This window comes from Mobula birostris, chromosome 7 (assembly GCF_030028105.1).
Source record: "Mobula birostris isolate sMobBir1 chromosome 7, sMobBir1.hap1, whole genome shotgun sequence".
Lineage (NCBI taxonomy): Eukaryota > Metazoa > Chordata > Chondrichthyes > Myliobatiformes > Myliobatidae > Mobula > Mobula birostris.
Window position 1 is genome coordinate 115,293,034 of NC_092376.1, and position 16,053 is coordinate 115,309,086.

The 16,053-nt window shown below is 37.4% G+C and overlaps 1 protein-coding gene across 3 annotated transcripts in view; it reads right to left on the minus strand.

Moving 5' to 3' along the window:
* The window catches only part of LOC140200389 (drebrin-like), a 203,698-nt gene extending 188,920 nt beyond the window's left edge, over positions 1–14,778 (minus strand). Inside the window, exon 1 of one of the 3 annotated variants that reach the window (XM_072263652.1) lies at positions 14,473–14,778. In XM_072263652.1, coding sequence (XP_072119753.1) covers positions 14,473–14,570 — 98 coding nt within the window. In that variant the 5' untranslated portion in view covers positions 14,571–14,778. The remainder of the gene's footprint in view (positions 1–14,472) is intronic. The other 2 variants (XM_072263651.1, XM_072263653.1) reach the window with 2 other exon arrangements.
* Positions 14,779–16,053: the final 1,275 nt, after the last annotated feature.

The window sequence follows — 16,053 nt, forward strand, 5'->3', positions numbered from 1 at the left end:
ACATTGTTAGGATTCTGGCAGTTATGTGATATAATTTATTAAATATATCATTGAAAATAATCAAGATGTATAAAGTACTTGTACAAAACATTATTATTGCACATCTAAATCCTTAAATATGCAAAAGCATACCTAGGTCAGATTTACAGGTCGAAGAAATCAATTTACTGTTGTCTACAGTTAAATTGACAACAGCATCACATTGTCACTATTCACAATGGACACTGACAGCATTTTCCAGCTGTTAGAATATGCAGTACTTTCGCCTCTATCTTGCATAAGAAATAGCAAGATGAGCATTATGCACAGTTGGAATCTGGCTCCTCATATGAGGCAGTGCTATTAGTTTTAGATCTGCAGTTGCACAATGTCCTAATGACCTTCTTTCATATTTGGAAGTCGTCCCATCAGGATTTTCAGTCACACGATCAAAGCAGATGAAATATTGATTTATGGTGTCACGGACATGAGCCGCTGCCCTAGCAGCAATCCCAAAGGTAATTCAATGTAGATTAACTGTACAAGTGCCAATAGCAGAAAATATAAATAATTACAAAACAAGCTAATTGGATTTAAGGGTTAAACTTTTCCTCATTCGTAATACTAAAATGTGCATTGTCACCATGTTGCAAGAAAAAAAAGCTACTCAGATTCAGTTTCTCCAAGCATACTGATAAATGCATTTTCTTGATTATATGCTAAACACATGGTACCAGTGGACCATGTGACTCAGCTTTCATCAACACCACAGCATGCATATATCTGCACTCTGCTTTAGATATTTATTGCACTGAGAATTTGCTGCATTTGCTCGATAAATGCAAGGTGAAAGTCTCACATAGTTAATTGTTTTAAATGGACTAGGAAAAGTATGGGGGAAGACGATGAGATTTCAGATCAAAAATTATGCAGTAATAGAACATTGCTCATCCCCAATGCAGACAGTGATGATGATCAACATGCAAAAACCACACTGCTTGGACAATTAAAGCTCTCATCCAACTGAAGCCCTTGGAAACAACAATTAACTGGTAATTATAGAGGTTCTGAACGACTGGACTCTTCTGGCCCGTATTAATATTTTAAAAACTGAATAAAAATTCTCCTCCCCCCAAGCATCTTAGTGTCAGCTGTGCTTCAGTTTGCAGCAGCCACAGCTGATTCACAAGTCTTGGGCTCAAATTCCACTCCACAGATTCTGAACAGAAGAACCTAGATTGACACTCTGGTACACTATCAAAAATGTTCTACAGCTTGATGTTTAGTTGAGACAGCATATTGCTTGATGAGAATGCTTTAAAAGGTGCCATTGCAATATTTCAAATAGTATGGGCATTATCTTCTATTTCCTGACCAATAGTTTTACTTTAATCAAGAGGACTGAAACAGATTATTATCACAATGTTATTTTTAAGAGCTTGCAATATACATATTGATGGCCACAGATACTGTACATACATCACAATAGTGACTGCATTCAAAATGCACTTCATAGACCACAAAGCACTATAGCAAATGCAAATATTTGCTCCTTTACCACATCCCCAAGAACCAAGACATCACTGATGCTATGCAAAACCAGAAGACTGGGGATTGTTTCCATGGCAACTTTGCACCCTCAGTAACTTCATTATTGCAGTTCTTAAAAAAGAAAGAGTACATCAAAGCTATTATTAAATCATTGAAAACATTGGCAAGTTGACTGTCCTCACTCCTTTCCTCTCCCATCTTTAGCATTTCTTGTGTTGTTCACATCTTGGCACCACTCACCTCTGCACCTGCTACAATGCCTTTTTCCCCCTCAACTTTGGTTCTAGATATTTATCCATTCCTTGGCATACTAGCATCCTCTCAGCCACTTGTTTTTGAATAAGTAAATTAATGGATGAACAAATAGTAAAGTACGCAATCTAATACTACAAAAATATTGAATATCTAAAAAATGTCAGTGGATAACCAGATAGAAAATATTTACAGTACAGGTAGCAATGGTTTACCTCTAAGTGTTTAGGTGCAATTGATTTATGTTCAGCCTTGCTCTAGGTTGATATAAAGCAACAAAAACTTCAATTGCAAGCTCCAAACCAAAGAGCAATTTAAAAATTAACAAAAAATTTAGAAAACAAAAATATTAACCCACAAAATATTTGGGAATTGGACATTCAACTCAGAATTGCACAGAAGGAATTCTAGATCTCTTGAGGTTAAGAAAGAGGATGTGCTGAATGTTTGAAAACATTACGATATACAAGTCCTCAGGGCTAGACATGATGTACCCCAGGTTAGTAAGGGAAGTGAGGGAAGAGTCTTTGAGTCTTCTCTGACCACAGGAGTAGTACTAGAAGGTTAGAGGGTGACAAATTTTACTCCTTTGTTCAAGAAAGGTAATAGGGATAATCCTGAGAATTATAGACCAATGAGTATTCTTAGAGACAGGAAATATGAGCATGTGGAGAAACATACTCTGATTTGGGATAGTCAGCATGACATTGTGAGGGGCAGGTCATACCTCATGAGCCTCATTGACTTTTACAAGAAAAGGACGAAACAAGGTGATGATAGTCAAGCGGTAGATGTGGTGTACAAGGATTTTAGTAAGGTTTTCAACAAGGATCCCCATGGCAGGCTCATTCAGAAAGTCAAGAGGCATGGGATCCAGGGAAACCTAACTGCATGGATTTGGAATTGGTTTGCCCATAAAATGCAGAAGGTGGTAGTAGCTGCAGCATATTTTGCCTGAAGGTGCGTGACTTGTGGTGTTCTGCTCGGATCTATTCTGGGATCTCTGCTCTTTGTGACCTCTATAAATTGACTTTAAAGAGGAAGTGGAAGGGTGGGTTAATACCTCTGCAGATGATATAAAGGTTGGTGGTGTTGTGGGTGCTGAAGAAGATTGTTGCTGTTTACAACAGGACAAAGACAGGATGCAGAGCTGGGCTGAGAAATGGCAGATGGAGTTCAATCCAGAAAAAAAAAGTGATGCACTTTAGAAGGTTGACCTTGAAGGCAGACTAATAGGTTCATGGCAAGATTCTTAGTAGTGTGGAGGAACAGAGGGATCTTGGGGCTCCACATCCATAGATCCCTCAAAGTTGCTGCACAAGTTGATAGGGTGGTTAAGAAGATGCAAGATGCATTGACCTTCATTAGTTGGGGCACAGAGTTCAAAAGCCATGATGGATGACTTTTAAGACCACATTATAGGAAGGATTTGGAGGCTTGAGAGAGCGTGCAGTGGAGATTTACCAGGATGTTGCTTTGTTAAGAGAGCGCATGTCTTACGAGGAAAGGTTGAGTGAGCTAGGACTTTTCTCTCTGGTGCAAAGTAGGATGAGAGATGACTTGATAGAGGTGTATACAATAACAGGCCTAGATAGAGTAGACAGTCAGCATCTTTCATCCAGGGCGGCAATGGCTCATATGAGAGGGAACAATTTTTAAATTATCTGAGGAAAGTATAGGGAGGATGTCACTGGTAGGTTTCTTTTCCCCCCTACACATAGTGGTTAGTGCATGGAATGCACTGCTGGGGTGGTGATAGATGCAGATACGTTAGTGACTTTAAGAGACTCTTTGATAGGTCTACAGATGAAACAAAAATGGAGGGCTATGTGGAAGGGAAGGGTTAGATTGATCTTAAGGTAAATCAAAAGGTCAACATAATGTCATGGGCCAAAGGCCTTGTACTGTTCAATGTTCTTAACAGGAAATATTGCACGTGTATCTTTAAGGCCTAAATTGAGGACGGTAGGAATTCGAATATCTGAATGCAACATTCAAAATATTAATGCAATGTTAACGAAGGGTGTTAATTCACAGCAATCAAATGAAATAGATACACAATCATACCTAAAAGAGAAATGATTCAGTGTGAAAGGGCTTGCAAGAGCACAAAATAGTTACAGTCAGCAATTCAGTCCATTGTAGCTTAGCTGTCAAGAGGCCAACAGCAGCATAAATATGGCTGCTGTATAATTCCAGTGCTTTGTCTTTGTTAGCCTGGTCCAGGCCCATTACAAGCTTCGATCATTTTTTTTTACAAAGGGGGCGGGGGAAATGAAGAAAGTATCAGCCTTCTACTTTAACAATAACTTTTACAGATTTATCTTTTTCACCTGGATTAAAGATAAATAAAACACAATAGAATAATTTCTCAAGAGCTAAAAAGATTTTCAAGACTGCTTTGATCAGTGAAATTTCTATATTTTAATATTATTTTATGGCTTGTTCTTACAGCACTTCCAGGTTTAAATGCCTCTTTTTTTTAAAACCTCAATGACCAGGGCTGGACACAATTGAAAAGAGTTATCGAATTATAATTGTGGCATGCACTCACGAATTATCAAACTGATATTTTACTACCTATACAATAGTGACTTAGTTGAATATAGTTTTACAATGATTAGGAATGCCAATATGACCCAGCCAATGTTTATTTGGCTGTTACTTTACCACTGCCTTTGGAATATAGGTTTCGCTCCCACCACCATTATCTCTTCCTGTTAGATGCTCATTTACCCTCTGCTCAGAATACAGCTTCCCAATTTACACAGACTTCTAAATCATTTTATGTTCTTAAATGTGTTCTACAAATATATAACTTTTAAAATTACAAACGTATATCTGATAAAGTTCCTCATTCACCTGAAAGCTGAAAGATTGCAATCTTGGCATTTTTCCAATTCGTAAATCAATTTTACCCTTCTGCACTTCTCTCTTTTGCTCCTCCCAACCTTCAAACATCGTGATCTACCCATTCTTTCTCATCTCCAAAAACATAACACTGAAATCAATTTTTAATTTTCAGAATGCATGGAATCCTAACTCTCTCTCATCCAACAACTGTTCTTAAATATTGAAAACGTAATGACAAACCACCAGTTTGGTACTCATGAAGGACTGACACTAAATTGACAAAAATACCCACTTCATTGGAACTTCACGCAAGAGCAGCAATAACATCCTCTTATATAGCACCTTACATCCCAACCTGTTAAACCATATTATATATATAAAAAATGACTGACAGGCAAATATTAGGGCAGCTATCCAAATGCTTTAAAAAACCTTACAGCTCTGGCTTGCTTGATAACAAGCATATTGGATATCCCATCACTTTTTAGAACCTACGTAATTTAGCAGCTGGTATATATAAAAAAACGTTTCTAAATGAGAAAGTGCAGTTAGATTTGAAGCAGCCAATTTGGAACCATAAAGTAACTTGATATAATGGATTGATGGATTTAATTGTACCAGATGAACTGCAGAATGGCCAACTGTAATGCAGCACATTTGTAAAGCAAAAAGTGGCAAAATGACAACACTATTGAAATCAACACAAAGGACACATCACTCCAGCTAGCCTTACCTTGTCCATGTTCTCCTCAAAATCAGCTTTTTATTCATTTCAAGTACTTAACAAGTTATTTTCAACAGCACAAAGAATTTGCCTCCACTATTTTGATGGCAATGCATACTGGATCCTAACTACTCACTGCTTAAGAAAATTTGTCATGTCACATTTGATTCTTTGGCCAGTTAACCTCATTCTACTCTCTCTGGTTCCTGATTGTTTACCAATGGGAATTTTTTTTTCCTTTTTATCCACTTCCTCCCAAACTTGCTCCATTCCAAATTATTCATAAACTCCTCTGGTCCATGAAGAACACAACTTTTCCAAGCTATCCACATAGCTAAAGGCCTCTAGACAGGGCACAGGAGGGATTTAGTCAAAGGAATCACAGTACAACTCACTCTGTGACCTCTAAGTCCTCGACAGCTTTCTTAAGTATTGTGTTCATAACACCAGTTGAGGGTAAATCAGTTTTTTTTTAAAAAAAAGGTTTACTGAGACTTCCTGGCTTTTGCACTCTATGCTTCTATTTATAAAGTCAAAGATTCTCTATGCTTCAAATATATTCTCAACCTGCCTTTCTACATATAATGATTTATGAACAAAATTATGTTAAATCTCTGTTTGGTTACACTTCTTACTTATATTGTCTTTCTCTTTCCATCAAATGTAACATTCCGGCATTGAATTTCATTTCCCATATATTCTAGCAATTTGACTGTATTTTACTGAAGTCTGTATCATCTCCCATATAACTTATTATGCTCGTCATATGCAGATTTGTCATCTGCCCTCTAGTCCACACCAAATCCTAATCATTAAGAACAGTAATGGCCCTTGTACCCAGTCTTGGAGAGATCCATTGAATACTTCCCTTCAATCTGCAAAACAACAATTTGATATCTTTGCTCCTACCACCCCTATTTCATGGAATCCAATTTTAATAATAAATTGCAAACACCACAAACTATTCTTACAAAAAATATTTTAAAAATACATCATGTTAATTTTACAAATCTGATCAGTCCACACATGTCCATGTCACTCCTAATTCTGTTTCTGGGTATTATTTCCAAGAGCAAAATTGAAATGCTTGGCCCATTGTAGCTGGGTTTCTTCTTGCACTACTTTTTTCAGCATGGATGTAACATTTGCAATTCTCCATTCCTTTGACACCAACCCACATCCACAGGATCATCTAACCTAACACCCACCTCTCACTTACCCTGTTGCTGTGGCTACAACATGCCGTACTCAACAATCGTGCTGAAAACACCAAGTTCAGTAGGCAACGGATTAAACATCATTCAACAAACATTGGCACAAGAGGAACGTTACATGACTAATGTCAAGCCATTTAGTTTGGATTATACCTGGATGAGAGGGCTATGGTCCAGGTACAGGCAAGATAAAACTAGGCAGAAGACCAGGTTAGTATGGAGTAGATGGGCCTGCTGGATGGGAGAATTAAAACAGTCAAACCATCTTACTCTTTGCATCTTTTGACTTTAAAAAAATTCTTTATATCTGGCATTTTTTCTAACTCCAAGCTTCAGTCTGAATAAAGCAATGCTTCATGACCTCAGCTGTCAAAAGGTGCAAGTAAACACTTATTGTTCTTTTCTTAATCTTTTTATTGATTTAAAAGCATAAATGCAATCAAGAGAATTATTTCAAATATATATCATTAACAATACAAACGAAGATTAAGATAGACATTGTCAAAATCAAATATTGTTAAACTAGTATAAAATATATAATAAAGAAATGAAAACAGCAATTCTCCTCTTATCAGTTTATGAAGAGAAAAGAAAGAACATTGAGTTTTAAATGAAGAGGGAAAAAAACCTACTACACTATATATATCAAAAAAAAAACAAAAAAAAAGGGACTGGGCAGTCCATTTTGAGGATATAACCAAAAAAGAAAGAAAGACTTTCTGATCAAATCTAAAACTTCGAAAAAAGATTGAAAGAGTAGTAAATCAAATTAAATGAAAATACTGGATAAAAGGTCGCCGGATTTGCTCAAATTTAAAGGATGTACCAAATGTCCGACTTCTTATTTTCTCTAAACTTAAACAGGACATAATGGAGGAGAGCCAATAAAAGACCGTAGGTGGATTAGAATCCTTCCACTTCAATAAAATGGCTCTCCTAGCCAGTAAGGTTGAAAAGGCTATCATACGTTGAGTGGAAGCAGGAATATTTCCTGCTTCCGATGGGATAATCCCAAAAATTGCCGTAAGCAAATTAGGTTGCAGATCCAAAACTTTTGGTAGTATTTTGAAAACATCTCTCCAAAAGTTATCTAGCTTTATTCAAGACCAATACATATGAGTTAAAGTGGCCAGCTCAGTATTACATCTGTCACAAATAGGATTGGTATTGGAGAAAATACACACTAGTTCATCCTTTGACATATCGGCCCGATGCACTAGCTTGAACTGTATCAAGGAATGACGGGCACATATAGATGAGTTGTTAACCAAATGAAAAATTTTACTCCATTGATTACCTGAAAATGACTCTTGAAATTCTGATTCCCAACTGCGTTTAATTTTATCATTAGATATCATTCGTAAGTTCAATAACTATTTATAGATTATAGCTATCAACCCTTTTTGAAATGGTTTAAACTAAAAAAAAACATCTATCATATTAGGTAGATAAGCAGAAAGGTAATTTGGCAACAAACCACGTAAAAAATTCCTAATTTGTAAATATCGAAAGGTAAACACTTCTTGAACTGCAGATAACATCCAATTGTAACATTTGATCAAAGTTTGAATCAGCTGATCAACTAATTAGCTTCCAATGTCTGTGAAAATGAGTGAATAAGGAGGTAGCAATAACAATGTCAAAGAATATCCTTTCACCACTTATTTCAGTGCCAGGCTATTGTGAGCTCCGATGCAGATTTTGGCTACTTTAATTAGGAGGATGTACAAAAGTTGCTATTGGATGGCATAAACAGAAATGTCACACTTTAACTTCTCAGGTTTTTGATTAGATTGTAGTGAAACTTCATAAATAGGCAATATTAATTTCCTCCCACAAGTTGATATAATACGTCTCCCCCCACCCAGAGTAGTGGAGTCTTAAACATGGCAACATAGATTTAAAGTGCAGGCAGGGTAAATTTAAAAGGAATTTGAGGGGGCAAGATCCCTCCCCCAAACACACACAAAAGATGGTGAGTATATGGTACCAGCTGCTACAGAGGTAGAAGCAGTAGAATTACAATGTTTAAGTAACATATGGTGGGTACATGGAATCAAAATCAGATTTAATATCTCAGGTATATGTCATGAAATTTGTCATTATAGTAAATAGTTAAATTAAATAAGTAATGCAGAAATAGAAATTTTAAAAAGTGGTGAGGTGGTGGTCATGGGTTCAATGTCCATTCAGAAATCAGATGGCAGAGGGGAAGAAGTTGTTCATAAATCACTTGAGTGTGTACTTTCACAATTCTGTACCTCCTTTCTGATAGTAGCAATGAGAAGCGGCCATGTCCTGGGTGATGGGGGACCTTAATGATGGATGCTGCCTTTTTGAGGAAGATGGCCTGGATACTACGGATGATCGGAAATGTTTAGAGGAACATGGACATACACAGGCAAATGGATTATCACTGAGAGACATGGTGGTCAGCATGGACGAGTTGGGCCAAAGGACTTATTTCCATGCTGTACAATACTGAATCAAAACCTGTCTTACATAAACACTTTGGGACTGTTAACCACTAGTGATATACATTTTGCGTATTTAGTTCCACTGACTTCCAACAAGCAAAGTCAAACTTCTCTTCTTTTGTTTTATTTAGGAAATTATTGCATTTTTACATCATGGATAACAATTAGAACACTTAAGCAAACAACTTAAACTCACATCACTTAAGTTGCAGGATGTGGATACCTATGTCACCAATTCCCCTAGGTTTAATTGCACAGCAAAACACTGTAGCTGCAAGGGAAAGGCAAATGTTGGGTACTCTTGACAAGTGGATCATTTTATGACAAAGTCTCAGACACCTTAAATCTAAAGTTATAAAGAAAATGAGATACTTTTCTGACTGGACCAGTGAATACCTGCTACAATACTCAAACTAGCAGAGTGCACATTCAGCCACTGACCTGTCAATCTGTCATTATCAATTAATTATCATTAGCAATTAATCAGAGTTACCTTGTCAGCATGCTCCTTCCTTGTATTATCCACCATGATAAACAACTGGATTAATAATATTAATACCATCAGATCCTTGAACCCCAATAATCATTCCTAGATCAGTTTTCTGGATTTTTTAAAAAACATCATCGTGTGCATGCCATTACATTAAGTTAATCACCTAGTTTCATGATGTAATCACATTCATTGCAACAATCAGAGCAAAACGTTTTAGAAATTACCTAACCAACCCTATGATATAATCTCAGGCAACTAGCCAAGTAATTCTATCTCCTGCATTCAGATGTACATCCCATCAGCTCCTAAACTATCCTCACTATGGCAAAAGTAAGTACTGAGTTACCAGTTTATAAAATGTCCAAAAAGATACTTTGAATCTAATAAAGATGAAAGCTGATTGCAGGGAAAAGAAATGAAAAGCATATGAGTAAGTTTATCACAAATAAAGCTAGAATCAGTGCCTGCAGGAATTAGCATTTCAAAGAACATCTCAAGAGACTCAGTGCTTGACTCTATCCTACACATCCCATCTGGTCCAGTGACTATTACCCCAAAGTTCTCTCTTCTTTTTAAAACAGCTGAATTTCAGGTTTTTGATTAGATCTGAGCAGGATTTTTTTTAAAAAAACACGGTCTGAAAACTGCAGACAAATACAAACCATGACTCACAACACAAGTAAATAATGAAGGGCAGTCAAAATAAGTGACAGGCACAATGGCAAAAGTAAAATGGTTTGACTAAATGGCGTTGGCATTCAATGGCCAATGGTTTAACAATGAGCTACCCACATCCATTCTGTGTTTATTGTTACAATTTGTAACAGTATTGTAACTTAAAGTACTGATAATTTAAATACATTGCTCTAAAATGTTTCCAAGGATGTTGTACATTTATTATTCATTAACATATAGTTATATCAACAAATGTTTAAATTAACATAATTTCAAAATTATGTTAACATTACATAAAAGAAAATTCCAGCTACACGGCAGCAAAGGCTACGTGAGTGGGAGCATTTCAGTTGCTGAGCACCTGCGCAGCTTAGAGGGAACAGTGATCACCCCAGACCAACAAAATGTTGATAAGTCTATACGTAATGGAAAAGCAAGAAGGCCTTTGTATCCATGAACATTGAAAATTTGGCAGAGGGAGATGCAAACTCACATTTTGCATACTTTTGAAGAGAAGGACATGCCAGGGAACATCAGAGGCCCCATAATTGTTTAAAGAAAGGAGACAGATTTGAATGCAATTACTACAGAAGGAACTCCTTGCAGTTGGCTAAAAGAGCAAGTCAATGCAAGGGTCCGACTAAACTAATTTCTTTGAGTAATTAAAGAACTTTTCTCCAAGTTAATTCCATCCATCTGAGCTGAGATTTCTCTCAACACTCGAAGCTGCAGTGAGCAGAATCATCTATGATACTTATCTGACTTTATAAAAAAAGCTTTGACTCTGTACTTAATCTCATGTTATGAGCCTTATCACCTCAGAGCACATAGAATTGGAGGGGAAATAAATCATCCTCAGCCTTGAGAGACTAAGAGGAATGAAGATGATATCATAGTTATAAGGCCAGTTCAGATGTCAAATATGATGCAGAAGTCCTAAACCAGCTGGTCCTGTCTAATGATGTTCAGAAAGGAGATAAAAAGGTAAATAACAAAAGCTTTTCTCCTCCCAATTACCAGCATGTGAAAACTGTGCCTCATTCAAGACTGGATATCAGAAATGCTGTTTGACAACACAGAGGCAATTGTAAGGAGCAACAGAATGAAAATGACTGAAGGAAATTCTCTGATTACTGTATGTATGAACAGTTAATAACTAAGAAAGGGAAGTCATACTCAGCTGGATTGTGGAAGCATTGGAGGATTGTGCATTATGCTGTATTAAATGCCTCAGAGACCAAGAAAGCTGAAGGGTAATGCACAAGGTCAGTTACTAAAGAGCTAAATGAGAATGCCCTTGCATTACAAAATACTTAAAAGCATCTGATTTCCTAATGTGAAATACAGAACAGATGATATTTCATTAAAATATTACAGATCAGGAAGATGACTGTCTCTGATTAAAGAGACAATTTCCTAAATAATGACAGGATACACATCTTGGTTAAATACTCTCATTTAAGGAATTTTCAAAATGATGGTTAAAATGTTACACAGGAAGATGACTGAACAACAAACAAAATCTTGCAATTTAAAAAAAAGCCGTGTATTTGTACATTGAAAAAAAATCGAAGTCCAAATGTAAGGACGGAGTATATTTTTATAATCTATGACCAAAGTGCATTTTTTTTAATATAAAGGCCTAACCACCCTGAACTTAGCCAAGATCAAACCATACTGGAATCACCACAGCAAGTGCAGACTCGAAAACTTTAATATATCACTGGAATCAATCACAAAATACCAATCAATCAAGTAAAATGGAAGAGATCAGGTTAGTTTATATTAAGGCGGTTTGCAAGGATATGCTTGTCAATGAAATGAGAGTACACAGACTCGGCAGATCCAGGTGAAGGTACAAGACCAGATCTGTGAAGCAAACATTGCTGATAAAGAATAATATGATCAATACAGAATTAAAATCATGTATGCCAAAGAAAGGCCTGACCAAATAAGGTAGTTTAAACAAACACAAGCTACTATTACAGTTCAAAGTAAATTTATTATCAAAGTACATATGCCACCTTATACAACCCTGAGATCCAACCAGAGAATAGAATTAATAAGATTTTCAGGAAAAAAAATCACCAAAAAATCTGAAATACAAGATACAAGGCAGGGAATGCGTAGGCAAGCGAAAATAGTAATAAGAGAGACCACTTAACAACTAACAAAAATGATGGCTCTCTAATGGAAAAGCCTACTGCTTTACATGGAAATCAGTTGCATATTTTCATCAGCTTTTCAAAAAAAACATATGAAAGTGCATCGTAGCTTTTCTCCATAAAAATCTATCTCTGATTTTAACACTATTTTGGAACATGGAACCTGTTCCAGCCGAGAGACTGAAAAAGGATATCAGAGGCATGAACTGGATAGTGCACATTTCAAATGAGCTGCTCGAAATAGTTGTTGAGGTGGGCAGCTTAGCAACATTTAAAAGTGTAAATAGTAAGGACTGTGAGGGAATGTGAGAATAATGACCAAAGCATGAAAAGCAATAAAAATAAAGAGCTGCAAACAAGACAAGAATAGGTACAATCTACATAGAAGGAACATGAGCACGAATTCTGTACTCTGAATTTTCAAGCGATTAACATACTTAGCTTGATTATATTTGCCTTAGTAACACAGGTTGATTAGAAATGATTCCCCATTTTAGAGTGAGCAAAATTGCAAAAGCCAAATTTGGCAGCAGGTGGGGAGGTCTATGCACTGCGTCCATATAGGATATAACTTAACAGCGTAAAATCTGGGCTGAGCAAGCAATGTATTATACACATCCGATCTTCTACCATGTAAAGGTCTTTGCCCAGTCCTCTTATGGGAAAATTCTCCAAAATGGATCTGACTTTGACCAGATCAAATAAGGTCTTATTAATCTGGAGATTAAAATATGCAGACAAATCATTTGAAGCTTTAATACTGAAGCACTTCTCTGTGGTTTTCATTTAAACACAAACCATGGGCCCCAGGAAGAAACTGTAATCCACTTTGCTGCTAAAACAATTTCCATATTATTTAACCATTACTGAAAACCACATGTACAACACACAATGCCATAATTTTTATCACATTCCCTTCAGACTGACTAGGTTGCCAAGGCAACGAGTGATGCAAATACTTCTACGTTTTTCCGTGTTTTAAAAATAAAATTGATTAATTTTGCTGAGAAGGCTTGAAATGCAGTTCAAAAATCATTTGCTAATCACACAATCTTATCTCCACGTCCTATTATAATTAGTCATACCAATTGCATTATCTGTCATAAATCACAGAAGACGCGGGTCAATGGAATAACCATTATAGTCTCATAACTCCGTTAAAATGAACAATTGCAATAGACGTTGCACATGGCGAATAAGTAAGGCACACAAAGCATTGGTCACACTGCAGAGATATTGAGGTACCGAAATGAGCCCTAATAAAAGTGCGCGTGGGTGGTAGTGTTGAAAGGCGGTGGGCGGGGAGAGACATAAATTGCGGTCTGATTTGCATCTGATCAGCTACGTGGTCCTTTCAGTCTGCGTTACAATGTAACAAAGAAAAAGATTTGCGCTTCACAGACTGTCACCTATCGGTAATCACAGGGCGGTGGGAGAAGAGATTTGTCCATCACACAGCAGCCTTAAGGCTCATATTCTTCGACACAGCAACTTCCGACCAGAAGCAGAGCAAATCAGACGCCGCAGGTATTGGCGTCGCCCTCTATTACCACCAGTGATTACCTAGTTCATTGCAAGCAGCATTTCATATTTTACAACTGAAACAATTAAAGGTTAACTATAAAAAATATTTCAGTAAATATAAACAAATCACAAATCGCACTTTAAGAAGCATGACTAACTGCAGGTTTTTCACGGTTATATTAAGCAAAGTTATTTCAAGGGTATCGAGGACGATTCCTAAATAAGCACACCATTAATTAAGACAACTCAATATTTAATCAGTTATAAAATTACTATAGTGAGTTGATTTAAATATTTATTTCATAACGTATACAACTTGCTACTAATTAAATTTGTATTTATATGTTGTATCATGATATTTCCTCGCATCTGATGGTGCCCTATTGTTCGCCCGGAGCGAGGCGCTGGTGCATTTCCCAAGTCTGCAATAGGAGGAAATCCCCAAAGCCGGGATCTGCTATGATTTACCGTCTGCATCCCTCTCCATCTCCATCCCCAACTCCCGTTCCACTGCTTGCCCCTGGTCCTACTATATCTCGGCGGCTGTGTGCCGAGATCCCCTTACCAGTCGGTGGAGGTCTTCTCGTTGATGACATCCTCATAGGCTGTGAGTAAAGCGAGTCTGTTATTACTAAGATTGAGCGCCATGGTCCCTGCTCCCATTGAGATCTTTCCGGCTCTGAAGCTGCAGCTGCGCTCGCTCTGAAACTGAACAAAGACTCCCCCCCGCACTGCGCCGGGTCCTAGTGCCTGGGATGGTATCCGCCCGACTCTGAAACCGAACAAAGGCTCCTCCTTCCCTGCGACGGGTCCTAGTGCCAGCACTTTGCCCGCCCCAATACAAAACTGAACAAAGGCTCTTCTGACACTTTGCATCCGGACTACAATTTGCTTTATAATCCGTTCTCTCTAAAGAGGAACCAACAACTCCTCCCCAATAGGCGGGATCCTAATCCTAACATTTCCCCACCATGAAATTGAACAAAATTTGTCCTACTTCTATTCTTGTTCTGGGCAATTGCCAAATTTCACAGGGTCCTAGTGCTATACATACGGCCCCACCTTGAATCTGAACAAAGACCCATTGCTCAGCACTCCTTATTCATACTGATCGTGGTCCTCTGGAAGTCTATACTACTCTGAAAATGAACTGATGTCTCCTTGTGCACTGCAGAAGATTCTATTGTTTGCCTTCCCAGCTCGGAAACTGAACAAAGGACTCTTGCATATGATAACAGGTCCTAGTGTCTGCCACTCTGGAATGGAAAATAAGGAACCCTTTGTAGTGGGCATAGACACCTTGCCCTAGTCCGCTCAAATCAAACAATGACAACTTTCTCACTAAAAAAAGAATTTTAATGTCACAAACAAATATTCCTCTATGCAAAATTGAATAAATCCTTTTGCAATGTAATAGGTTAGAACATCTGTCAGTGCATCAATGATATTGAACAAAATCTTCTTATATTGCACTTTCAAGTGCTGATCCACCCAAGATCTCACCAACTACCAAAGTACATATAGTTTACTGAATATTGTATGTTACAGCTGAGAATCTTCATATAATTTACTATAATAGCAGCTTCAGATTGTAGATAGAGTACTCTGGGTGCTGAAACACCTGTATATAGAGGGTAGAACAATAAGAGATAGGACCCACCACTGTCCTTCAGTTGCAGTACAATAACCCTTAGGAATCACATGATTTCCCTAACTTTATCAAATTAAGTATAATTTATAAAATCCCACAACCAATAATACCTGTGTCATAAAGGAGAAGGAAAATTTAGCAAATTAAATAAAATCCCTTACATTTACAATATATAATGGTGGCAAGATGGCGCCAGTGACCAACATTGATGTCTTGTAGACTGCTCACAAAGCTACTAGACACTCTTCTGAACTCCAATCATTGCAGTCTGCTGCCTGCAACTTCCCTTTTAAGGATGTTCTTTTCAACTGACTAAACAACCTGACACTTTTCCGATCTCTTGGGGGATTCAGCAAACTAGACTCTCGAGAGTGCAGCCATCAGTAGGAGTGGATGCTGCATCAAGACCTGATGGTGGAAGACGAACCCGTGCTTGGCTCCATTACTCCGCAATGATTTAAGTGCCTAGCGAAACTAAATTCGTCGAGGACAATT